Below are 27298 nucleotides of genomic sequence, written 5' to 3'. Positions count from 1 at the left end.
AGTAGGGTTAACTGACTTGCCCAGGGTCACACAGCTAGTAAATGTTATGTGTCTGAGGTCACATTTGAACTCAGGTCCTCCTGAATCCAGGGCCAGTGCTCTATCCACTGTGCCACCTAGCTGCCCCGTGCCTGATTCTTTGTGACTCCATTTGGAGTTTTCTTGGCAGAGATATTGGAGTGGCTTGCCATTTCCTTCTCTAGCTCATTTTGCAGAGGGGGAAATTGAGGCAAACAGGGTTAAGTGACTTGCCCAGGGTCACAGTTAATAAATGTCTAAGGTCAAATTTGAACTTGGGAAGATAAGTCTTCCTGACTCTAATCTGGGAGCTCTATCCACTGTGCCACCACTCTTCCAAATAAGCATGAGATAGATAGATTGATAGATAGATAGATAGATAGATAGATAGATAGATAGATAGATAGATAGATAGATAAATAGATTTATTAAGGTCCATTTTACTCACTGTTGTTCCTCATACATGATATTTTATCTCCTATCTCCATACCTTTCTATATGCTATTCCCCAGGCCTGAAATGCACACCTTTTTCACCTTCAGTCTCTCAGAAGATCTAATTTCTTTCAAAGCTCAATTCAAACACCATCTCCTATGTAAGGCTTTTCCTGATTCCCTGTAGTTGATGCCTTTACCAACACCCCCCAAAAAATGACCAGACATTGACTTTGCATATATTCTATATTTGCTGATATACATACATGCTATTTCCTTGAGGGCAATAACTATTATATTTTTGTGTTTCTAATCCCCATGACTTACATAATATTTAGCACATAGTAGGCACTTAATAAATACTGCTTGATTGAGTGATTACATCTTTTTAAATCCTAGGAAATACTTGCAAATATTTTTCAGTTATAATATTTTGAGATTTCTTATGTTTCAAAATTCAATTATTTGGTTTCATCATTGTATAGAATCTCACACAATTCCTTTTAAAAACATAAGACTCAAAACTAGATAACCAAAAACAATAGTAATAATAATAGCTAACATTTATATGAGAAGCAGCCTTGGAGCCACCAAGACCTGGGTTCATGTCTGACCTAATCACTTAAGCTCTCAGTTTTCTAGGTAACCATGTTAGAGGTTATTAATCTGGGGTCCATAAACTTGTTTTATAAAAATATTTTAATACCTATATTACAACACAATTGTTTTTTATAATCCTACATGTTTTATTTTATGTTTTTAAAAATATCATTCTGAGAAGGGGTCCAAAGGCTTCACCAGATTTCCAAAGGGCTCCATGGCCCAAAAAACAACACAAAATTAAGAGTCAAAAAATAGGGGTCAAGGACTCTATTCTAAGACTATAAGTAGCATCTGTATTGATAAAAGGAGCTTCCTCATCCCAGAGTGTCTTATATCAATGAAATCATTTCCAGTCCCTATCCCTAATATTTACATAGCTCTTTAAGTTTTGCAAAGCATTTTACATATGTCATGTCTATTGATCGTCATAACAACCCTGTGAGTTAGGTGCTATGATTACCCTCATTTTGCAAATGAGGAAACAGGCTAAGAATGGTTAAGTGACTTACCCAAGGTCATGAGATTCATGCCTAAGGCACGATTCAAACTTAGGTCTTCCTGATTCAAAGTCCAGCATTCTATCACTATGTTCCCTAGCTGCCTGAAAATATTATGCATACTTTATAACACTTTAAATGCATTCTAAAGTATTATATCCAAGTATTTGCATGCTTATTAGGAAGAGTTAACATGCTTTCCAAATGGCAGTGATAACATTTAATTCTGTGTTATTTTTTAAATTCATAATGATGAAGAAAGTAAAACCATTCTCATGCTTTAGAAGTAGATTAATATCCTCAAGACACAGATGTAGTTTTCACAAGTATAAGCTGTAATATATAATAATACTAATATGTATGCTATTTCGTTTGAAATTAAAACTGATAGTAGAGGTCCAACAACTCCTCATTTCTAGCTAGTTCTATGTGCTCCATCTACCATAATGGGAAAGCCCAGTTGATAGTAAAATCTCCTGTATTCTTCTTCTGAGAAAGTTCTCAGATGGTGATCTTAGTCAATAATAATTTCTTTGGGAAGTGTTTCCAGGGAAATCTCTTATGCTCTGGTCTCTCTTTATGCAGAACAAGTTGGCCTATGTACTTTTGTAATAGAATTTAAAGCCCAGTCAGAGTACAGACATGACTAGGGCTTCCCCTGACCCCCACATTAGTACAAGGTTCACCTGGGTATGAACTGTCATGAGCCGCTCCCTAACTGCTGTTTAAGGACAGGCAGAGAACCGGCCTTCCTGATTGGTGGAGCCCAAGCACTGGAATAATCATAATGACAACAACAATAATAACACCACACATCACACCCTGGCCACTTGCCAGCCCTGTTTCCAGCTTGGTACCCAAGTCGCAAGTGTTATGACCCTTTTCCAGTCCCATATTCTGAAATAAAGGTTATATCATCTCTGAGGGCTTTAAAGATTTGAATTGTAGGGACAACTATCAGCCCACCAACAAGTAGAAAGTAGAAAGGACAGCAACATGCTTAATGGGAAAGCCTTGACAGAGTAGACATTAACTAAGGCTTTTTCATGCACAGTTGACTTTATATAAACTGATTGACACCTTTGGGGGTCGTCTTTCCACTGACTCATAATTTTTCTCACTCTTGAAAAAGGTTTCTTGTACATTTGGTATTCTCTAGTTAAAGCTGAAAATTCAACTCATCATATTTACACAATAAAAAAAAATCCATTCTGCCTTATTTTTAATTGCAAATCCTACTCAAGGGAACAGTTCTCCTGCTTAGGAGGCAGCCCTGTGCCTTCTACAAGAGAACCAAGAGCAGTCAATTATGGTAATGAAATGTCAATAAATATAAAAATTTAATACAGTCTGCTCTTGGTGAGTGGCAGATGAGGACTTGCCTCCCAGACAAATTTGCTGCTGCTGCAAATATTAAATGCACCTGAAAGAGTAGCCCGTTGCCTGAGAGCTCTCCAAGAGGAGGAGGATGGGAGATTCAGGTACCAACTGGGCTTTCCCATTATGGTATAATCGAGCAGTAAGGCCAATACTGTTCTTGACATCCATCCAAACATCTTAACTTATTATTATAAATTGAAGCTCCAATGTTCCCATGAATAATATAAAATTGGTGCCTGACAGATTTTTTTCTTTTCTAATGAATCATGGAAGCTTTTTCAAGGCACAGAAAAACATTTCTTAAAAGTGAGGTTATTACTCTCTTGGGAGAAAACTACAAAAACATCACCCTGAAAAAAATATCACTTTGGTAGTTTTGCTCAATTTTGTGAGGTTTGTTCTTTTTTTCCTAATAAACATGGTACTTCCCAAACAAATTACATTAAAAATATTTTCTCTCCCTGTGTGACAGTGATATTTAACCATAGTTGCTAAGCATTTTAGATGGATAGTACAAATATATATAGATATATATCTAAGTAGATTGATGTCTATATGGACACATATCTTTATCTCTATATGTATAGATATATACAAATATCTATGTGTGTATGTAGATGTGTCTATGTAGACACATCTATATCTCTATATGTATAAATATGCATCTATATGTATATAGAGATATATGTCTCTGTAGACATATGTCTATATATAAAATTGCCTTCCATTTCTAGAATAAAAGAGATACTTTGGAGGGGTGGGATACAATGCATTACAGTCCGTAGAATCAAACTCATTCTATGGAAAAACATTGCCATTATTGCTTCCATTTGCTGAAATTGTTTGTATTCTTTGGCTTTTGGTTTGTCCCTTTCTGGTTCTTGTAACATTCCAATGTGGTTCTTTTTTGCAGGTGGATTATTCTGTAATTGCATCTCAAGCTGGAGCCACCCTCAACAACCTGATGAGCCATGCCCAGGAACTAGTGGCCAAGCTTCGTTCTCTGCAGTTTGATCTACGAGAGTTTGTGTGTCTGAAATTCTTAGTGCTCTTTAGTTTAGGTAAGGAATCTCATTACGTGTATTTTGAACTGGATGCGCAGTGTTTTCCTGGTTTTGGAGCTTGGGGGAAGAGATTACTATACTTTAAAAAAAGTTTTTCCTTTGATTCTTCAAATGCTGATTTACAACAATATTTATATGTGATCAATAATCACCTTGGGTATCAATTCAATTCAACAGATACTAAGCACTTACCATATGCAAGGTATTATGTAAGGATCGGGGGATATAAAGACAAAACCGAAAGTCCCTGTCCTCCCGGAGTTTACAATTCCATAAGCTTCAGTGGATATATTGTCAGGGTATGGATAAAGGGATATTAGGATAGAGTCCTGGATTGTTTTTTCCACAAGTAAAAATAGTACTCATTAAGATCATTGAGGGGTATAGGTGAAAGTCTCTAAGAAAAAGAAGCACGGTCTGCAGTCATGAGTTTCAGTACCCCTCCGTCAGAGGAAGGGTTTCTATGACCACCTTTTCAGCACTCTGCTTTCGGTTTGGATCCAAGTATATCTGTGGTTTGGGGAAGGAAGAGCCGGGGACAGGGGCAAAATATGACATTGTTACTGACATAGAAAACTCCCAGTATGGCAACTCCCTTCTTTTCTGCAGATTAAATTGGTAACTCAAATGTAATTTAGAGAGTTGCCTGAGGCAAAGAGAAGTTAAGTGGCTGCCCTGCGTCCCACAGTTAACGTGTCAGCAGCAAGTCTTGACTCCAAGGCCAGACCAATATCTAGTCCACCATGCTGCCTCTCTGAGAAGTAGATAGAAATAAAAAGCCTATTTTACAAAGCTGAATCAATGTTGGTGGAGCTACCTAAGTTAGCTATAGACAACATTCATAAAGAAACGTGAACACTTGCCCATAGGAAGAACGTTTGTCATGAAACTAGCGAGGAAAGAACCACATCTCTATGTAGTGTTGTTGTCGTTTTTTGTCATTGTTGTTAATATTATAGGAAGGGCTTTGAAGAGGAAAGATACCTATACAATTCAAATTGCTTAACTCGAAGTCCTCAGTAAATCAGTCAAGAAAAATTACCATTGTCAGGACTTTTTTTTTTAAATAAAGGATTAAGGAGATGGATTTTACTGACTTCAAAGGAACACATTTTCTGCCTGTCCCTTGCTTGATTTTTGCATTTTGTTAGCTTAATAAAGCCAACTTAAATAAACTTTTTGCCAAATGCATTTATTACTTATTGGCAGACAGCTGAGGGAGGAGACTTCCCTTGAAAGAAAAAATATGCAGAAATCAGATTTACCAACATGTGTTTTTTCTTTAGTTTTCAGTTAGAGGATAGTTGTGAATTCATATACAGCGAAATAAAACAATAATGAAATGTTTAAATTGCAAAGTAAAACAGATGTGCCTGCTTCCCAAATTGGGTCCTTAAATTTCTTAAATTCTCCTTGACAGTACAACACAACTGTTGCTAATTAAAGGAATAGTTTGAAATAATATAACCAGAGTTAATTTTTCACATGTAGTCAGTGTTAAAAAAAAAAAAAAAAGAAAGAAAGAAAGAAAAAAGTGGTAGAGTTTCATAGTTTGGAAACTATGATAAAGCACAGCAAATAGAAATGTTAAAAAAAATAGAAAGAACTTTACTGATCAACTATATTGTTCAAAGATTCTAGACTAGATTCCATTTAATGTAATTGAACACAAAACACTAAGAAATCTCAGCTTTTGAAGTTATATCTTCTCTTCAGACACAGAGGTTTTAGAAAATTTTCTCAAGTAGCATGATGTTATCTCACAAATTAACCCAAGTTTGTATATGGCAAGATTTCTGGGTTGTTGGGTTTTTTTAATTCTGGTATATTTTATCAGTAATTAGATGGTGATGTAGTAATATCTGTAGAAGGAACATTATAACAACTCAGTGATAAAATATTTAAAAAGATTCATCTCACTTCAATGGTATTTTAAATTAGCTGAATAACTGAATTTCGTTTGAAAATGTTCACATTTGCTATGAGCCAGCTTTGGTTTGCATCACTTTAATCTTTCTATTGAGTGGTCTGATTCATGTTACATAATTATCTCACTCTCTTTTATTATTTGGAAACAGGGATGGGGAGCAAACCTTCTGTAAACTCACACATTGTCTTCTTGAAAATATTGAGCCAGATTTTCCCCAGTGTCTAAGTTATTCTCTGGTACTTTCTGACATTTATAGAGATACATTAACTTTCAAGTCACCAGGCTACCAGTGCAGATAGAGCCTAATCATCTCTTTTTTGTTTAAGCACAGACTCCTCCTTCCCCATCCCCACCCCCCACCTCATACACACACAGACCTTTTAGAGCAAAAGCAAGCAGAGGTTTCAGCCAAAATTTGCTTTTCAAAGTAGCAAAGCATTGGCAACCTAATGGTAAAATATTCCAAATAATTTTTCAATAAAAATGCTTTTGATTCATTTTAGAGGAAAATGAAAGGCAAGGGGAAACTAAATAAAAACAGTCACTTAAGAGCTAAGATACTGGTGAACAGAAATTACAAGAGATTGCTGAAAAGAACAAGAGGGCTTTAAAAAAAAGAGCTCTCTTTCTCTATTTTTAAATCAATGAAAAACTTTATAGGAAGCTTCTGTGTAGTCTGCAGTGTTGGCTCCCTGATTTAGTAGGGAAATGAAAAAGCTCGACAGTTGTTCTCAGCTGAAAGGCTATAGCAAGGAATTAGAATACCGGTAACATCCACATGTGGGAAATTGCTGAGTTCAGCTCTCCTGACTCCTGAAGAGATACTCATAGTTTCTGTCTTGCAGGTGTTAGACTCTTCAAATTAGGATGTTAGCAAATGAACTATTTAATTATCACAACATGTTTCTGAGAGCAAAGGGGGGGAAATGCATACCCAGAAATTCATCACTAGGACAGCACCATCAGGACCACAATAGTGAAGTAGAAATCAACCAAATGGCAAGGGCCCACCAAGAAAACACTGATTTCCCTGTGTCTGAATGAGAAAAGACAGATTTGAAGTGATGTGGGATGCTTTGAACTGAACCTAGAAATGAAATGGATTTCTCAGGTTAAAATAAAAAGGCTAGGGGAAAAAAATAGACATCTAGAACTATGTTTTGCATTTAAATTTGCAGAACTTTTAAAATCCCAAATGGGACGATGTCCTTGGAAACCTTAAAGTTAACTCAGTAAAAATGGATCTGGCTCTGCATCCCAAGATATGTGACAGTTTATTTGGCTGTTGCAAGAACACTTCCCTCATCATAAACTATCCAGTTTCTTGAGACAGTGCTGGGTTATGCAATACTGTACAGAGACATAGGCTATATACTTGATAGGTTTTTTATTTCAAATTAAACTGCCTATAGACTGTGCCTAAATATTTAATAACCTAACTGGAACAACCCCATTGATAACTTAGGAAATGAAAAGATTTTCTAAGTAAGGAGTTGCATTGGCTCCCTAAAATCAATGGCTCCAGAGCAGGCTAAAATGTTATGGTGAATGTGCTATGTTGTCTACCACTAACAAAAGCCAAAATGAATCATGAGGACAGAAATGACTGCAGTTGGAGGAAGAAGGAAATAGTATCATTATCCCCAAGCAACATCATGGTCATTCCAGAGAGAGGGTGAATTCCTATCGACAGGAGCTCCTACAGAGCAAATGCAGAACAGAAGACAGCTTGCCAGTTTAGAAACACAGTATCCCAAATATGGCATTATGTGATCAAGCCTGCCTCATAAGGAAAATTAATATATTCTAAGTATTCAGAGTACCAAGTTTAAAATGTGCCAGCTAAGAAGTCACTTTACCTGAACACACAATGGCTAAGGCAACTCCACTCAGCTGCCAAATTGATCTTCCTAAAGCACAAGTGTACCTACTCAATCAACTTCAGTGACTCTCTATTACCTCCATGGTCAAATATAAATTCCTCTGGCCTTTAAAGCCCTCCATGACCTGGCTGTTTCCTCTTTTCCAGTCTTCTTACACCTTACACCTATCCACTTACAGTCCTGTGATACTGGTCTCTGTTGTTCTTCAAATGAGATACCCTACTTTCACTAGCTTGGAATTCTCTCCTTCCTTATTTCCATTGTTCTGTCTTCCTTGACTTCCTTCAACTCCCAGCTAAAATCTCATCTTCAACTAGAAGTCTTTCCTGATCCCCCTTAATGCTAGTGCCTACCCACTATGATTATCTCCATTTTATCCTGTTTATATCATTTGTACGTACTTATTTTTCACATTGCCTTCCCCCTCTGTCTTATGACTATGAGCAGGTACTTTGAAAGCAGGGACATATTTGTTTGTTTTTTGCCAGCACTTACTACAGTACATACACATAGTAGGCACTGTTGTTGACTTCTTCAGCCTTTCAAGTGCCTGGCTAAAATGAAAATTAACCTCTGGCTTCAGAGCTAAATTTAATTCAACAAATATCTATTAGACACCCACTATGTCTAGAACACTATAGTAGGTACAAAAGGAGACACAAAAACAAATAAGAAACTGCCCCTGAGCTCAATGAGTTTACACTCAAGTATAAAATAGATAACGAATACCCAATTAACCATAATTATAGGATCACCAAGTTAAATCTAGAAGGGGATATAATGCTATCAATTCCAACATCCATTCTATAGATAGGAAAACCAAGGCACAAATCAGCTAAGTAATCTGCCCAAGGCTGCCCAACTAGAAAAGATCTATCTCAGAATATGAACCCATCCATTCTTGACCCTATGCCGTGGTGCTCCTAATATTTTTTTTAAAGTATCTGAAAAGTACATGTAAGAAGTACAAAGTACTACCTTGACTACTATGAGTTGTTCCAAATGAAGAAGGATCAATTCAGACTGAATTGGAATTTGAACTGGATCTTGAATGACATGGGGGGTCATTGACAGGTGCAGTTTTGGGGGAAGACATCCCAGGACTAGTGAATGGCATGAGATGAGGCGTGGAGGTGGGAAAGGATAAGCAGTGTGTGTTGAACAGAAAGTAGTCTAGTTTCAAGGAACCACAGAATACTTGGAGGTGGGGAAAGAATCTGAGATAAGATTAGAAGGGTGTCACAAAATCTCCGAATAGGAAGACCTCAGAGACTATCTAGAGGCAACAACCTACATCTACCAACATCTCCAACAATTGGTTTGCCTTCATCTGAAGACATTCCATGATAGGGATTCTACTACCTCTCAAAGGAGTCCAATTCCATCTTGGATAGTTCTAATTGTTAGGAAGTTTTCCCATAGATTGAGCCCAAATCTGTCCCTCTGAACCTTCTACTCATAACTTCTAATTCTGCCCTCTGAATCCAAACAGTTCAAGTCTAATCCCTCTTCCATATATGGGCCCTTCGGACTCTTGAAGACAATTTTTATTTGCCCAAGATGGCTACCATAGGATAGCAGAATTTTGGAGGACTTTGAATGACAGGCTAAGGAGTCTGGGCTATATTTGGAGAGGAGGAAGCCCCTTTCTTATACTGCGGAGAAAGTCGGTTAATAATTTCAACAATAGATGGACAGGATCAGAATTGGATATAAGAAAGATTAACCTCGAAGTGGTATGAAGAGTGGATTAGGAGAGTGGATTAGGAGAGTGGATTGGAGGTGAGAGTCAGGATACTATTGCCTTTGTAGAGGTCTGAAGGGATTTGACTATTCACATAGCAGCTGTGGGAATGCAAAGACAGAAACAATGAGGCTTATCAGCTGTTTCAATGGGAGGGTAGAAGGAGCAGAAGAAGGCAAGGATGATGCCTAGATTTTGAGCATGCGGGCCTAGAAACCTGAAGTCAAGCTGAAACCAAACCAGATATAATAAGGGAATAGATTTCTGCCAAAAAAAAAGAGAAATTATCAAATGCCAGAGGCCAGGGATCAAGAAGACGGTTAAAAATAATTTCTATCCCAGATAAAAATAGAGGAGTTGGGGGTCATTTTGTTCCACCAAAGAAATGAGTCAAAGATTTAGGGCTGGAAGAGACCTTGTGGTCATTAAGCTCAACTCCTTCAATTCATAGACAAGGAAAATAAAATGCAGAGAGGGAGGATGCCTTGGTCCAAGATCATACAGGCAACAAAAGTAACATCAAATCTAGGTCCACTGATTCCAAATTCCATATGACCACATTGACTCTGGGACAGGTGCTCTCAATCCTTGGTGTGTGTGGCAGCCTTTTGGCAGTCTGGTGAAGCCTATATGCTTCCTTGTTAGAACAATATTAACTGAAAGAAATGCTACTTTTCAGTTAGAGGGTAGTGAAAACTAAAATGTAAAAAAAAAAAAAATCCTATCCAAACCCATGACCCATTAAAATGTATCCTGGTTAAGAACTCTTATTCTAAATCTCAAACACCTAGAAAAATTAATTGTTAAACAAGATGAACTATTTAGACTCAATTTGCACAACTAAAAAAAGTGGTAAAATGCTAACTGATACAGGCTGATTAAGCACCCACTATGTGTCAAGCATTAGGCTAGGTACTAGGGGTACAAACACACAAAACAGAAAAAATCTCTGCTTGCAAAGAGTTTACACTCTATCAAGGGGGACAAGGGGTCCATATTCAAGATATAGAGAATAAATCCAAAGTAGTTCAATACAAAGTAGTTTGGAGGGAGGGGATCACAATTGATGGGACTAGGAAAGGTTTGGTGTAGAAGGTGATGATTTCAGAGATGGATTCTTTTAGGCAGAGGTGAGGAAAAAGCATGTTCTAGGCATAGAGGACAACCTGTGCAGAGGAGTGGTACGTGAGAATAGAGGGAAAGCCAGCTTGGTTGGACCACAGAGTGTGGGAAGGTGGAGCAATGTCTGATGAGGCTAGAAAGATAGGTTGGACCCAGATTGTGAAGGGCTTTAAAAACTGAACAGAGGAGATTACAGTTTGGTCTACGCTTTAACTTTAAGAATTAACTTTGTTAGGAATTCGCTGATCCCAGGAAGTAAATTGGCAAAAGTACTAAAGTAACAGATGCCGTAGTGGCTCCAGTGCTGAGCCTGGAGTGAGGAAGATGTGTTCAGTTCCAGTCTCTGTTACTTACTAACTGTGGGGCCATGAGTGAGTCACATGAACTTTCAGAGCCTCAAGTTCCTCATCTCTATTATGGGCATAATAATGGCCCGTACCTAGAGCGGTTGTTGAGAGGAACAAATGAGATACTGAGTGTAAAGTATTTTGGCAACCTTAAAGCATTACATAAATGCCAGCTCTTATTATTGTCATTATTATTATATTAATTTACAACAAATTCTAAATCCTATGTATTGTATAATTCCTTCTTAGTTGAACAATAACATCATTAATAATAATAGCTGGCACATATGTAACACTTTAAGGATCACAAAGCACTTTTAAACCTCACAACTTGTTAGGTGCTATAATTGTCTCTATTTTACAGATGAGGAAATTGACACTCAGACAGGTTAAGTAATAATAATAATAATATGTGTGTGTGTGTGTGTGTGTGTGTGTGTGTGTGTGTATAGCACCTACTATATGGCACTAGCTAGGTGGTGCACTGGATAGAGTATCTTGCCTGGAGTCAGGAAAACCTGAGTTCAAATCCAGCTTCAGACACTTACTAGCTGTATGACTTTAGGCAAGTCACCCAACCCTGTTTGCTTCAGTTGCCTCAACTGGAAAATGAACTGGAGAAGGAAATGACAAATCACTTCAGTATCTTTGCCGACAAAATCCCAAATGAGGTCACAAAGAGTTGGACGTGACTGAACAAGAAGTAAGGTATTGCACTAAATGCTTTACAAATATAGCATTTGTTTCTCACAACAACCCTGTGAATTAGGTGCCATTATTATACCCATTTTACAGACGAGAAACTGAAGGTAAATGGTGGTTAAGTGACTTGCCCAGGGCCACACTGCTAACTAGTATCTGAGATGGGCTTCCATTTAGCATGTAGGATAGCTATCAGTTAAGATCATTGTTGATTAAGAGCTGGAAGGGACCTTAGATCGTTTCCAGGCTCCTCCTTTTACAGAGGCGGATCAAAGAGATTAAGATCTAAGAGCTGGGATTTGTTCACATTTGCACAAACAGTGGGTGGCGCAGCTAGGATTTTAACCCAGATCCTCTCACCCCTATTTACATCACAATGAATGGTTAGGTTGGGGCACTACTAGAAAGTCTTAATCAACTTTAGAGGACGATCCATATCCTCTTCTAATAACCCTTTGTGCTAAGAAGTGAAGACCCTCAGCTCCGGCTATGGATTCAGCCCCATCCCAAAGAAAGTGTTTTTAAAGGAGGCAAAACCGTGAATAAAAGTAGCTGGTGACTCCCTGAATGCGTTGATAAATTTTCAAAAGTAATTATTAGGAAAGAGAACAATTAGCCGGCATGTTGGAGGTGGGGGGCTCTTTAGCAAGTTACTGAGGAGAAAAACATGTGCCATGGTAACTTTCCAATCCTCCAGGAGATCTCTGATCTCACAGGTACAAGTATTCTCTTCAATAGTGTAGATTGCTACCCACCTGTGCCTGCTGATCCTCTTGTCCATGAGAAGCAACACTGTGTAGTGCATACAGCAGTGAAAGACTTGGGTTCCATTTCCACATTTTCATCTGCTTTGTGTCACCCTGGTCAAGTCCTTTAAACTCTGTGTCTCCCATTTTCTCAATTGTAACATAAAGGAGTTGGACCCAATGGCGTCTGAGGTCTCGTCCAGTTCTAGATGTGATGATCTTCCCACTGGTTTTCCACAGGGGATTCACTCATTCCTTCCATTCTTTTGACATTGAAAGTATATCACTGGAGTAATTGGGCTGTCCATTGGTTATCTTGCCATGTGATCAACAGATCTTTTCTCCCTCCTACCTTTCTTCAATGACATCCTCCATATAACTTAACAAGTTAACTTTGTAACTAAAGTTTTAAAATAATATAACTCTGTGGGAATGGGAGGAGTTATGGGTATGGATGTGTGTGAGTATATGCACTGACATGAAGCAGTGTGGAATAATCAGTAGAGTATGAGACTTGAGGGTCAGGGTTTTCATTATGTTTCTATGGGAGCCTAAACAAGTCATTTCTATATGCCTTAATCAACTCCCTAGGACCTTAGCTTTGGAGCTACCTGGTACCTGTTGTTGTTCAGTGGTTTGGTCACGTCTGACTCCACCCGGACTTTTGTCCGTGGAGTTTTCTTGGCAAAGATACTGGAGTGGTTTTCCATTTTCTTCCCCAGTATGTCCCCATTTTACAGATGATGAACCCAGTCAAATGGAGTTAAGCGACTTGCCCAAAGTCATACAGCAAGTAAATGTCTGAACTGTATTTGGACTCAGATCTTCCTGACTCCAGATCTAGTGCTCTATCCACTGCACCCCCTAGCTGCCCCTATTTATTGCCAGGTACCTTAGAGGCTAACTATTCCATCCCCCCTCATTTTCAGGTGAGGAAACAAAGGCCCAGAATGACTAAATGTGCCTTGCTCAAAGTCATGCAGTGACTTATTGCAGGAAAGAGGCAAGATTAGAATTCAGATCCTCTTATTCCAAAGCCCATTGACTCTTGCCCTGCAGTACACCATGATAATGAAATCACAGAATCCTTACTACATTCCTGTACGTATATTTGGGACATGTATGTTTTTTGTTGTTGAGCCGTTTCAGTCATATCTTCGTGACCTCATTTGGAGTTTTCTTGGCAGAGATATTAGATTGGCTTGCCATTTCCTTCTCCAGCTCACTTTACAGATGAGGAAACTGAGGCAAACAGGGTTAAGTGACTTGCCCAGGGTCACACAGCTAGTGTCTGAGACCAGATTTGAACTCTGGTCTTCCTGACTCCAGACCCAGTGCTCTATCCACTGAGCCACCAAGCAGGACTATGTGTGTGTGTGATATGTATATAAATAAAATAAAATGTGCTTATATGGCAGCAAAATCAAATCAAAGGCTAAAAGATATCCTATTAATCTCAGGCTTACCTTACTTTTTAGCAATTCAACCCTACCAAGTGAAATCTGAATAGACTCCAAATCTAAAAATGTTTTCAAATTACAGTGTAATTTTTCCTGCTGGGAGCAAGCGTTAAAATTATAGTCATAGAGCTGAAGTAAAGACACATTCCTACCTACACCTCACATCCCAGAAATTGCCTCATGAATTTTTTTCCCCTAAAGTTTTGAACAGAATGACTGGAAGATTTCTCAACATAAAATCTATATGGCCATGAAGATGAAGTTTAATTGAAGCTGGCAATTAGAAAACAGAGCTAAATTAGACCGGCTAATTGTCAACACATTCCAAAGCAATCTGTCATACAGTCAAACATGAGTACAAGTGATATAAAGTATTGTAATCTTCCAGAAAATGGGCCTAAAAGTATAAAGTTTTGTTTTTTGAAGCCATAAGTCCAGAAAATTCCCCAAATATTTTATAAATATAAGCAGTCAATTGAGAGGGAGTGCTGCCAAGCAGATGGTGAACCTGAGAGTCAAGAAGACCTGAATTCCAGGTCTGCCTCTTACAATATACTCATTCCAGAACCCTAAACTCTCAATGCCACTGGGCAAATCTCCAATACCTCCAGCAGGAAAACAGGGTAGGAGTTTCTATACCAGTAGCTGCCTACAAATAAAATCACATATCTGGAAGCAAAGGAGTTCACAAAGATTTGGAATAACTATTACTTGGGGCAGCTCTGTGGCACAGTAGGTAGAGTACCAGACCTGGAGTCAAGAAGACACGGGTTCAAATCCAGCCTCAGACACTTGCTAGCTGTATGACTCTGGGCAAATCACTTAACCTTGTTTGCCTCAGTTTGCTCATCTGTAAAATGAGCTGGAGAAGGAAATGGCAAACCACTCCAGTACCTCCGCTGAGAAAACCTCAAATGGGGTCTCGAAGAGTCGGACACGATAACTGAACCTAAGTAAAAACTAATTACTTAGATTGTTTCTAAGGTCCTTCTCAGCTCCAGTTCTATGACTCTATCATCAGTCCACCCTGACAATGTGTAATCCCAATATATAAATACCCAACAATGTATAACCCATTTAACTTTCCTGTCTTTTGATTTCTTCTCAGAATCACAGAATGCTAGAGCTAGAAGGGACCTTAGATGATCTCATTTAGTCCTTTCTCCTTCTTTTACAGATGGGGAAACTGAAGCTTAGAGAGGTAAATGGACATACCCCAGAGTCACACCAGAAAGTAGACACAGGACAAAATCTGGCTTTCCCCTTCATGACAGCCACATTTTTTTTTCAGTTTCCTTCCCTGTTTCATGTTGTGAGAGAGAAAAAAGAGAGACAGAGAGAAAGAGCTAGAGACACATCTAGAGGAAAAAACAAAGTGAAAATCTATAACAGCCTAAGGAAAGTAATGTCTAGAAAATGCAAAATTCCAATTTAAGTAATTGTCATTATTTTACTGTATAAAGCATGGGATAATGGTCCAGACTATGAAAGGGTTTGTTATATAAGAGAATAGTCACTTGCTAGTTTCCTTTTTCCTTAAAGAAAGAAATGAAATTTTCCTGGACGGATTTAGGTTACTTTTAGAGTTGCAACAGAAAGCATTGTTAAATGCCAACAAAATAGATTATGGTGGAAAGTTGTGGGATTCTCTTCCAGAGAGAATGTTAAGGGAAAAAAAACAAACCTGTCTGCCTGGAATGCCTTAGGTCAAATCTTGCTTGGAAGCACAGTGATGGATGAAATTATCCCACGAAGATTTAAGATTATTGGATGAAGGCACAGAAGGCCAACACTGAATTTTCAGGTGACAGTGCCAGGAAGAATATGTTAGATGACATTGTACAAGCCAAGAATAGATTTCAGCTGGATGGAGCAATAAGCCAAATTGAATAAGATGAGATATAATAAGGCTAAACATAAAATTTTACATGGGTTCAAAAAATCAACCACCAATGTCCAATATGAAGGAAGCATGACTGGACAACAGTCCCCATGAAACATATTTGAAGGATTTGGTTGACTTTAAAAGTCTAGCAGTGAGACACTGAAGCCACAAAAGCTAACCCAATTTTAGGCTAAATTTAGAGAGGTGGGTCCGGAGACAGCACCCTAGTCATGTCACATCTGGATTTTTGTGTTCAATTAGGAATACCATGTTTTAGGGAGGGCATCAACCAGGTAAAGAGGAATATGAGGGGCAACCAGGATAATGAGGGGACAGAGACCATGCCATATTGAGGATCAACTGAAGAAACTAGATATGTTTGACCTGAAGGAGGTAAGACATAGAGGAGGCATGGTAACTGTCTTCGAGTTTGCAAAAAATATATAGAAAAGAGATTGGCTTTATTCTGCTTGACCTAGAAGACAATACTTGGAATAATGGTTAGCAGTTGTAGTGGCAGATTTCAGCTAGACGCAGGGGAAAATCTTTCTAATAATTAGAGCTTCTTCAAGAATGGAAGAGAGGTGGTGAGTTTCCCAGCACTGGAGGTCTTTAAACAGAGGCTGGCTGGCTGATCACTTTTCAGGAAAGTTGTAGAGGTTGTTGGACATACCTTTTTACTCAGAGACTCTGCATTCTGTAAGTGGCATATGGGAAATCACAATATAGCCTGGCTTTTTGGTCTCATGCTTTGTAGCCCCGCCTCCTCTTTCACTTTCCTGCCTTGGGAATACAATTGCTAACACACAGAGGGGAATGTGAGCCAAGTACCTAATCCTCCTTCAATCAACCAATAAATAAGCATGTACTGAACACCTGCTGTGGGCCAGGCATACAAAATGGTAATCATCATCATTTTTATTTGCCTATCTCCCAAGAACATTTTTTCCCTAAGAACATTTGACAAACCATAAAAGCTAGATGGTGTGGTGGATAGAACGCCAGATCTGGAATCAGGAGGATGCAAATCCAGCCCCTGATGCTCACTAGCTGTGTGATCTTGTTTGCCTCAGTTTCTTCATCTGTAAAATGAGGATAATCATAGCCCCTACCTCACAGAGTTGCTGTGCGGATCAAATGAGATCATAATTATAAAGCACTTAGCTCAGTGCCTGGCACATAATAAGTGCTACACACATGCTAGTTATTGTTGTTATTATTATTATTATTGCATTAGACCAATGGTCCTCCAACCTGCTATTTTTTCTCTGAGAGTGGCATCAGGGGATATGTGCTGGGAAAAGGTAGAATAATCAACCTCAAATGATTAGGTATGTACCCTAAACATGCCTCTCATAAATAACCTATCACATATTAATTTATATATGCCTTCCCAGAATTGCTGACTTTTTGATCTAAAAAGGAGCTTAGAGTTCACCTAGCCTGAGTCCCTCATTTTGCAGATAAGAAAATCTGAGTATCAGAGAATGAAGGGACCTGTACCAGGTCCCACAGCTAGCTAGTGAGAGAGACAGAAGTAAAACCTGGGCATGCTGACTCTCAGAGCAATGGTCTTTCAATTAGGCCATACCATGCTGTCCTCTTCAGGATGCTGTCTGAATCACTAATGAATGTCTGACAATTAGTGCATAAACACTAAGGCTATTTTTGTAGAAGCAAAATGAAATGAGTTCAACTGCTCAAAACTTTAGGTTGGAAAAAAAATTCAAACCTACCTTCAGGAAACATTTCAAGGATGAATTTACATTAATTTCTAGTCTGCACCAATTTCATGCACGTAATCATTGCCTAATTTTCCATCCTCTTGGCTTTTGTAGATATTCCAGAAGTTGTGCTATTAAAATTTAGAGTTGCAGAATGTTAGAATTGCAAAGGGCTACAGAAATCCTCTAGGACTAGGCCAACCCTTAATTTAGCAGGTGAGGAAACTGAGGCCCAGAGAGTGGAAATAGCTGAAAGAACCCTAGACGTAGATTCAAAAAAGTATATACTGTTGCTCTGGCTCCACCACCTACTAATTTTGTCAGTCTAAGAAAGCCATATCTGAGTATCAGCTTCCTTATCTATAGAAAGGGAATGATGACACTCTTCTGCTGCTACTAAGAGCAGCTAGGTGCCACAGTGGCTGGAGAACTGGGCCTGGAGTCAAGAAAACTCATCCTCCTGAGTTCAAATTCAGCCTCAGACACTTACTAGCTGTGTGACCCTGGGCAAGTCACTTCCCCCCCCATTTGCCTCAGTTTCCTCATTTGTAAAATGATCTGGAAAAGGAAATGGCAAACCACTCCAGTATCTTTGCCAAGAAAACTCCAAATGGGATCACAAAGAGTTAGACAAGACTGAAAACAACTGAACAACAAAAACTACTCCTATCAACCAATAAGCATTAATTAAATGAAGTGCCTATCATGTGTCAGGTACTTTTCTAGGAACTAAGGATACAAAGACAAAAACAAAATGATCCTGCTTTTAAGGAGTTTATGTTCTATCACAAGAAACAACATGTATATATGTACATATATATATATTATATATATATTAGTTTAGGTAAAATATATTCAAAACAAATACTACTAATCATAATAATAACTGACCTTTACCAAGCCCTTCAAGATTTGCCAAGCATTTTGCATCCCTTATATGATTTGAGCCTTACAATAATATTGTGAGATAGGCCCTATAGGCATTATTATTATTCCCGCTTTACAGATAAGGAAACTGAGGCTCAGAAAGATTAAGCGATTTCCCCTTGGTTACATGCTTAGAGAGTGTCAGAGACAGGATTGGAACCAGAGTGCTCCTGACTCCAAGCCTAGCATTCTACTACTTTATTGGATCGTTGTGAGGAAAACATAGGGCAGGTAGGTGGTGAAGTGGATAGAGTATCAGGCCTGGAATCAGAAAGATTCAGTTCCAATACAGCCTCAGACAATTACCACCTGTGTGACCCTAGGCAAGTCACTTAACTCTGCTTGCCTCAGTTTCCTCATCTATAAAATGAGCTGGAGAAGGAAATGACAAAACCACTTTTTCAAGAAAACCCCAAATGGGGCCATGAAGAGTCAGACATGACTGAAAAACTAGTGGGAGCTGTGAGGTGACTGATCTCTCATTGGTATATAAAACCTATAATTAAAAATTAAGCAAATAAATTTATATTTTGCTCATCAGGCAATTAACAAGCTGAGCAATCCTTTGAATAAGGAAGCAAACAGCTGGGCTTGATCTTTCCAATAATTTTTGGTTTCTGAATATGATTGATCTTTTCTTTATGTCAGTGTTGCCCAGTAGCTCTCTGGCCTGCATGTTTACAAGAAAATGCAGGCAGGCACTGCTCTCCCATTACCAGAATATTCCATTTGTCCTGCTGGCTCCCATTATCAGGACTCACCAAGAAAGCTTTATCAAGTTTCCATCAGAACAGTTTGTAAAGTGAAATGCCAATAGGAAGAAAGTTAGACATCACTTGACCCATGTTCAGTCGCTCATCTGTTGGGGGAGCTTAACGCCATAACACAAGCAGCCTCTGACCAGAGCTCGTCTCTTATCACTGTCAGGACACAGATGAATGTATTTCATTTGAAAAATGAAGGCTTTATCAATGGGCAAATAATTGCAGAGCAACTATTGATCCCACATCTCACTTAACATGAGACAACAGGGACTTGTTGAAATGGTAAACATTTAATCATTATGCACAGCAAACAGCAGGCTCTTACTTAAACAAAGCAAAAAAGAAAACTGGGTTCTTCAAACAGACCGTGGAGTCACCTGGTGAGACAAGTGGGATTCCCTCTGGCTTTTTTTTTTTTAAGGAAAGGATGTGCCAGGAAGGGTATATTCAACCTTCCATTTAGGTTTGCATGGTTTCTGCAGAAGACACTTAGTCTTATCAATTGGCTTCTTCCAGTTTCTTGTTTCATGATTCTGCTCCCTGTCCCTTAGGAAACTCGTAACTAATCACATCGAGAATCATGTGAGACCTGATCTTCCCTCAAGCAATCAACCAATCAATAAGCATTTGCTGAGTGCCTACTATGTGCAAGGCACATAGATGTTAGCAATGCCAAGACAAAAATGAGACAGTCTTTACCCACAGGGAGCTCACATTCTATAGATGGAAACGATGTAAACACAGATAGGTAGATAGATAGATAGATAGATAGATAGATAGATAGATAGATAGATAGATAGATAGATAGATAGATAGATAGACAGACAGGCAGGCAGGCAGACAGGCAGGCAGACAGATAGACAGACAGACAGGTAGATAGACAGACTGACAGACAGGCAGACAGATAGGCAGACAGACAGATAGATAGACAGACAGGTAGATAGACAGACTGACAGATAGACAGGCAGACAGATAGGCAGACAGACAGATAGATAGACAGACAGGTAGATAGACTGAGACAGACAGACTGACAGACAGACTGACAGACAGACAGACAGACAGACAGACAGATAGATAGATAGATAGATAGATAGATAGATAGATAGACAGACAGACAGATATATAGAAAGTAGCTGTAAAATAAAGTACAAGGTTAAAAAAAACAAGGTCATGGGGAGTGAGTATGGTTAGGAGAGTTGCTAACAGTTCCTCAGAATCCTCAGATTCTAATAGAATCCTAGCTTCCTCTGAATCAGGAAAAGAACTCACATACTTGAGCAGAGCTTTAAAGGAAACTTGGTATATCAAGAAGTGCAATTGAGAAAGGAGTTCCAGGTGTGGTATGCGGCCTATGCAAAGGCACAGAGGTGAGCGATGTGTGGAATATCAAGTAGCCAAGTTTAGCTGGACCACAGGAAATGTGAAAGAGGAGTAATGTGCAATAAGACCAGAAAGATGGGCTGGAGCCAGATCATAAAGTGATTTGAATACCAACCAGAGGAGTTTACTTTGGACCCTGGAGGTAATAGGGATTATTGACTGGGAAGTAACATGGTTAGACCTTTGCTTTAGGAATATCATTTTGGCAATAGTATGGAAGATGGGTTAGAGAGAGGAGTGACCGGAGGCAGAGAGATCACCTAGGAGCTATTGCAACAGCTAATTTGTTTTTTTCAATAATCAGATACCAACACTACTCTGAAACAAAAATTATTAGGACATTTATTCTTCCGCCTAACCATCAAACTATAAAAGGAGCAACTATACTCTGAGCTTTCTAGGCAAGGAAGCTCTGGAAATGAGGTATAGTAGTGCATTGCACCCCACCCACATAGCACCTCTGCAATTACTTATTGAAATTGATGTTTAATTAATTCAAATGTTACCAGCTCCTTGAGAGGAGCAATCCCCCCTCCCCTCAGTTCAGCCAGAGGAATGCTATCATGGAAGATGAATGCAAGAGAGTCACAGATTTCAGGTTTTTCATGGGGGTGTGTTTCCAAAATGGAACTCAGTAAATTGTTGACTTCAGTTTTCTTCATTGTTGTTATTTTTCAGTCATGTCAGACTCTTCATGACCCAATTTGGGGTTTTCTTGGCAAGGATATTGGAGTAGTTTTCCATTTCCTTCTCCAGCTTGTTTTTACAGATGAGGAAACTGAGGCAAACAAGGTTAGGTGATTTGCCCAGGGTCACATAGCTAGTAAGTGTTCAAAGCTGAATTTGAACTCAGGAAGATAAATCTTCCTGATTCTAAGCCTAGTGCTCTATTCCCTGTGCCACCTAGCTGCCCCCATTTTCTCCATTATTCTCATATAAATAGATACCTTTCCAATAATTTTTTAAAAAGAGTTCCAGGCCATAAGGGATACCAAGGCAGGAACATGAGAGCCAAAAGGGATGGCAATCTGTTTTTGAAGGGTTTTGTTTGTTTGGGCAACTATATATGATAGATCAGGAAAACAAAGTCCAAAGAGTTTGTGGTTTCCCATAGTTAATAAAGTAAGTTATTTCAGCCAGAGGAAAGTGAGTACAGTATAGTGGATAGAGTGGTCAGGAAAATATGGGTTGAAGTCCTGAATGATATATATTAACTGTATGATCATAGATACAAGCCATTTAAGGACTCAGTGTCCCACTAGCTCTTTAAAATTAATGATTTACAGAAAAGTTGCTGATCTGCATAGGTGGAAGGATTTTCTACAACAGAACTTCCTGACATGGATTATATCACAGGTCCAGAAAAAAAAAAAAGAGTGAATGAATGAAGAAGCAAATAAATAAATGAGTAAACAAATGCATGAATAAATGGATAATGTAAGTTAATGGCCAAATTAGCAATAGAAAACACAATTCCAGTTCCCACATCCTGACTCCCTCTCAGAATGAATTCTTGAGTACAACGTAATCTTCTGAAAGATTTTTTAAAAATTTATATAGCACAATACGGATGTTCTGGATACTAACTTCAATTTGAATCAAATGACTTTTGTGGAATGGCATGATGTCAGAGTCTAAATGGAAGATTTCTTTCATTGTAGAATCAGAGGAGAATCCACTAATTTCATATCTATTATCCCTTCTCAGGTTATCTTGGGGTAGGGTGTCCAAGGAAAATTCAGAGATAATAAGAAAAGGCAAAAATTTATCTAGAGGAAACCTGGTGGGTTCAAATCCGAAAAATCAATGAGGAATGGGGAGTAGAGAGAAGTTGGATTTCAAGACAGAAAACCTGGGTTTAAATACAAATTCTAAGCCAAATTCTGTCACTCAACTTGGGCAAGTCAATTAAACCTTCATAGGTCCCAAGTTTCTTCAGCATACGATTAAGTAGACAGACTATCAGAGGTTTCTAACTCCCAGTATACTGCAAAATTCCTAAGTGCTGTTAGAAACTGGTAGAATATAAATTGGAAAATGTTTAACAAAACAAATTAAAAACACAATACAATATTGTTGTTTAGCTGTTTCAGTCATGTCCAACTCTTTATGACCCCATTTGGCAAAAATACTGGAGTGATTTGCCATTTCCTTCTCCAGCTCATTTCACAGATGAGGAAACTGAGTCTAACAGGGTCACGTGACTTGCCCAGGATCACACAGCTAGTAAGTGTCTGATGCCAGATTTGAACTCAGGAAGATGAGTCTTTCTGACTCTAGACTTGACACTCTATTCACTGAATCACCTAGCTGCCCAGATAATGTTAATTTGTGTTTTTTCTAAGTCAATATAGGCCCCAGAGACCAATTTCTATAAGTTTAACTTGTCTGGACTAATTAAGCACTGAGGTAGCATCCAGTTCTAAATCTATACTGTATGGTCTTTTATGATGCTATACACACATCTCTATCTATCTATCTACCTGTCTACCTATCATCGGTCTGTCTCTATCATCTTTATATTATATATGCATATTATATGTGTACCTGTATCTGTATATCACCTATATATATGTACTAGGTATATTATATGTGGAATATAGATGTGTGGGCATATATGTATATTTGTATGTTCTTATATATTTGTACATATATAGAAATAGAAATTGTATATACCTCTCCAGAACTGGGATTTCAGTGGTGTGGTGAATAGATACAGTTTGGGAACTTTTCTGTAATTTCTAACCTTAGACAATTTCCTGAGTCATTAATAGGTTAAATAATTTACCTGGCTTCACAGAGCTGTGTTAGAGGAGAGATTAGAACTCAGGTCTTCCCAACTCCAAGACTGGAACTCTCCACTATACCATGTTGCCTACATACATATGTACATACATAACATAACATAATTACGTATATACATAGTTAAATCTTTGTCTACATTAACATTGACATGCTTCAGGATAGCCCCTTGAAAATCTGGGTAATAATATAATATATTCACTTCATACTTTTACCCAGATGCCTTTGTCAAATTGTACCTGGTGAAATTAGACAAGCAAAAGCAATAGCCTGGAGTTCTTTGTACCATCAACATTCTATCCCAGCTTTTCACGCCCCATAGACAATTTTCTAATTTAGAAAAATACTTACCATACACTTGTCAAATAAATGCACATATCTTCATATTAATGTCTCACTAATGTATGCAACTGAGAATAATGCTGGCAAATAAGTATTTCGTAAAATTTATGTAATCATTTGAAATTCAGAAAGGATTGATTAGCATTCAAGTGATGCCACTGCTCAATATTTACACCACAGAGATTTGGCAGGAGCAAGTAATGGCACATAAAGTTGATGCTTGTCTTAATTAAATGTGGTATAATAGGTGTTATATGGACCTTGTTTTGTTGTGTTTTGTTTTCCAGGGAGCAAAGCAGTTTAACAATGACCACAAATAATTCATTTTGAAGTTCTGAGCTTAAACTTAATCAATATGTATTTACAGCCAGGGAAGAAGTGAATATCATTTGTTATCTGGTAGCACTGGAAGATAATTGCTTAAATAGCATTCATTTAAGCATATTTTTAAATGATAGGTTATTCCAAATATATTTACTCACATTATACTAATATTGTCATTTTCCTAAGGGCTGCTACTTAGAAGAGGTGATTTTTCAGGGATGACCTGAGATAAGGAAAAAGCAAAATGAAGTGGTAATGTCAGGCTTCACCTAGGTAGAAATCTTTAACTGCATTGGGGGATGGTCATATTGCCAAGGTCTTAAAATCAAATGATTGTCTTAGCCCTGACTCGATGTAATGTGACTCAGGGCTTCGTAGAAGCAGTTGCTTAGAGAATTTGGTCCACTCAGATCCCACCAGTTAGTGAGCTTCAGACTCCAAAGAGCTCTCTCCCATAAGCCACCAAATCAACAACTCACCTCTGAGTCATTTCCTTCTGCTTTACTTAAAATATAACACACCCAATTTGGGGCTATGGACTGCTGTTTGAATAAGGAGGTCTCTAAGTCATTGCTCAGTTGACACAGTCTGGGTTTCTTTAGCTCTGGGCCTCAGGAATATCGGGCTTCTTGAGACAATTTTTTGAATGTCTAAGGTAAGAACTGTTGTTGTTGCTGTTATTAATGAGTCGTTTCATTTATGTCCAACTCTTCGTGAAGCTGTTTGGGGTTTTCTAGGCAAAGATACTGAAGCAGTTTGCCATTTCCTTCTCCAGCTCATTGTACAGATGAGGAAACTGAGCAAACAAGGTTAGGTGACTTAACCCTATGGCCCAGGGTCACTGAGTTAGTAAGTGTCTGGGGCTGGATTTGAACTCACAAGAGGAATCTTCCTGACTCCAGGGCCAGCACTCTAGCCACTTCATTAAAATCATTTAATACAGTCCAGTTAATTTGAGAGATGAAAAAAATGGGACTAGAGGGGAAGTGACTTGGCCACGGTCATGAAACAAGTTAGTGGCAGAAACAGAATTAGTCACCAGGCCTCCTGATTCCCTGAATACCAATCAATCAATCAAGAAACAATTATTTAGCACCTGCTATGTACCAGGCACTAGGCTAGGTGCTTGAGAACACAAAGTCAAAACTCAAACAGCCTCTCCCTCAAGGAGCTTATATTCTATCAGGAGAAACAACATCTACACATATAGGAGAATACAAAAAATATACAAAGTAAAATACAAGTTTCCTTTCCACTGTAACACTCTGGTAAATGAAATACAGCAGGAAATTTTAAAGACTGCAAAGTGATGTGTGGTAACTTCACTATTTAATTTTTACTCTTTTCCTATTTTTTCCTCTTTCCCCCTCCAATATCACACACACACACACACACACACACACACACACACACACACACAGAGAATGCTTCCTGTCCCCATTTCCACCACTCAGAATCATGACATACCATGATTGGTATGTCATGTACCATATACCATGACATACAAATATACAAATGTGGGATAGAATAAAGGATGGCATGATATGCCAGGGGTAATTAAGGGCTGACTTCATCCTCATCCCTACGGCTCAGTACATGACAGCCATATTGTGTTTGAATTTGGTCTTAATAGCACAGCCAGGAGCCCTAAGCTAACCAGACCAGTGAGAGTAGCTCTCACTCCAAGATGCAAGAACCAACCTGTCCTTACATAATCTACCCAGGATGCCTCACTTCCATGGCATTCTTATACGTCCTTACCTTGCCCAGATGCAGATGACCTGGAGCCACAGCAATGCTTGGCTCTTACAGCGATGCCCAAAGAGGGAAAGTCCCCAAATCAAAGAAGCACAGAGTCTAACATCCTAAGAGAGGAAAGAAGTCACCTAATCCTGACCAATAACCCCTTCTGTGATATGTTTGACAAGTGTTCATCATGGGGCACAGTAGATAGAGTTCTGGCTTTGGAGTCAAGAAGACCTAAGTTCAAATCCAGCTTCAGATACTTGACACTTACTAGCTGTGTGACCCTTGGCAAGTCACTTAACCTCTATTGCCTCACCAAAAGGAAAAAAAAGACAAATGTCAATCAGCTTGAAAGCCTCTAGTAATGCAGGACCCACCACCTCCTGGGGCCTTCTGGACTACTTGAGGGATAACTGTCCTTGTAGCATTTTACCATACATATTGAGTCGTATTCTCTGTCTTTGCCCCGTCCATCCAGCGTTCTCAGTCTATCATCTGTGGCCAATGAGAACAAACTCAATCCCTCTTTCACATGACATCTCTTAATATACTTGAAGAGAATTACTATGTTTCCTCAAAATCTTTTTAACCACAATTCGAACATTCCTAGTTCTTTCAACTGGTCTCCATATACCACAGGCAGCTAGATGACACAGTGGGTAAAGCACTGGGCCTGGAGCTGTGAAGAGCTGAGTTCAAATCTGGCCTCAGACACTTACTAGCTGTGTGGCCTTGGGCAAGTCACTTAACCTCTCTCTGCCTCAGTTTCCTCATCTATAAAACAGGGATATTAGTAGTGCCTAACTCCTAAGGTTGTTGTGAGGATCAAATGAGATAACATCCATAAAGTGCTTAACATAGTACCTAGCATGCAGTAGGTGCTCAATAAATGTTTGTTTCCTCCTTTCCATTGTTCACTTTAACCCTTTTAGTTGACAGTTCACACTGCTTGTATTGAGCTTTCCGTCTGTTAAGACCCTAGACTTATAAAATAACCATTTTATAGCCATTTCTCCCCTATCTTATACTCATACAGTTGATTTTCCTTTAACATGAGCACAGCACTTTCTATCCTTATTAGATTTTATTCCACTCAATTTGGCCCATTGTTCTAGGCTGTCTCACTCCTGTTGGCTCCACTGGACTGTCATTCAACATGTTTCTTTATCTTTCCCAGTTGGAAGTCATTGATAAGAATGTTGATCATCACAAATCCAAGAACAGATCCCTGAGGCACTCCACTAGGGACATCCCTCCTACTTCATGCTGACCTCATTAGTGGATAGTCTTTGAGTATGATAATTCTACCAGTTCTGAATCCCCTAAGCCATATTATCATCTAACCCTTATCTCTGTATCTTCTTCACAAGGATTGCATAAAAGACTCCGCCAAGTGATTTGCTGAACTCTAAATATGCTGTCTATAGCATTTCTATAATCTACCAGTCAAGTTGGACCAGGCCACAATGGCATT

General features: G+C 38.7%; 1 protein-coding gene across 4 annotated transcripts in view; it reads left to right on the top strand.

Annotated features, from left to right (window-relative positions):
• The window catches only part of NR5A2 (nuclear receptor subfamily 5 group A member 2), a 185564-nt gene that overhangs the window by 108195 nt on the left and 50071 nt on the right, over positions 1 to 27298 (top strand). For all 4 annotated transcript variants that reach the window (XM_021003097.2, XM_021003102.2, XM_021003098.2 and 1 more), the window contains exon 6: positions 3846 to 3993. In XM_021003097.2, coding sequence (XP_020858756.1) covers positions 3846 to 3993 — 148 coding nt within the window. The remainder of the gene's footprint in view (positions 1 to 3845; positions 3994 to 27298) is intronic.

Source organism: Phascolarctos cinereus, unplaced genomic scaffold (assembly GCF_003287225.1).
Source record: "Phascolarctos cinereus isolate Bilbo 61053 unplaced genomic scaffold, phaCin_HiC Scaffold_5;HRSCAF=322, whole genome shotgun sequence".
NCBI classification, from domain to species: domain Eukaryota; kingdom Metazoa; phylum Chordata; class Mammalia; order Diprotodontia; family Phascolarctidae; genus Phascolarctos; species Phascolarctos cinereus.
The sequence above is the reverse complement of the archived record's forward strand: the minus strand, read 5'-3'. Positions and strand labels throughout refer to the sequence as shown.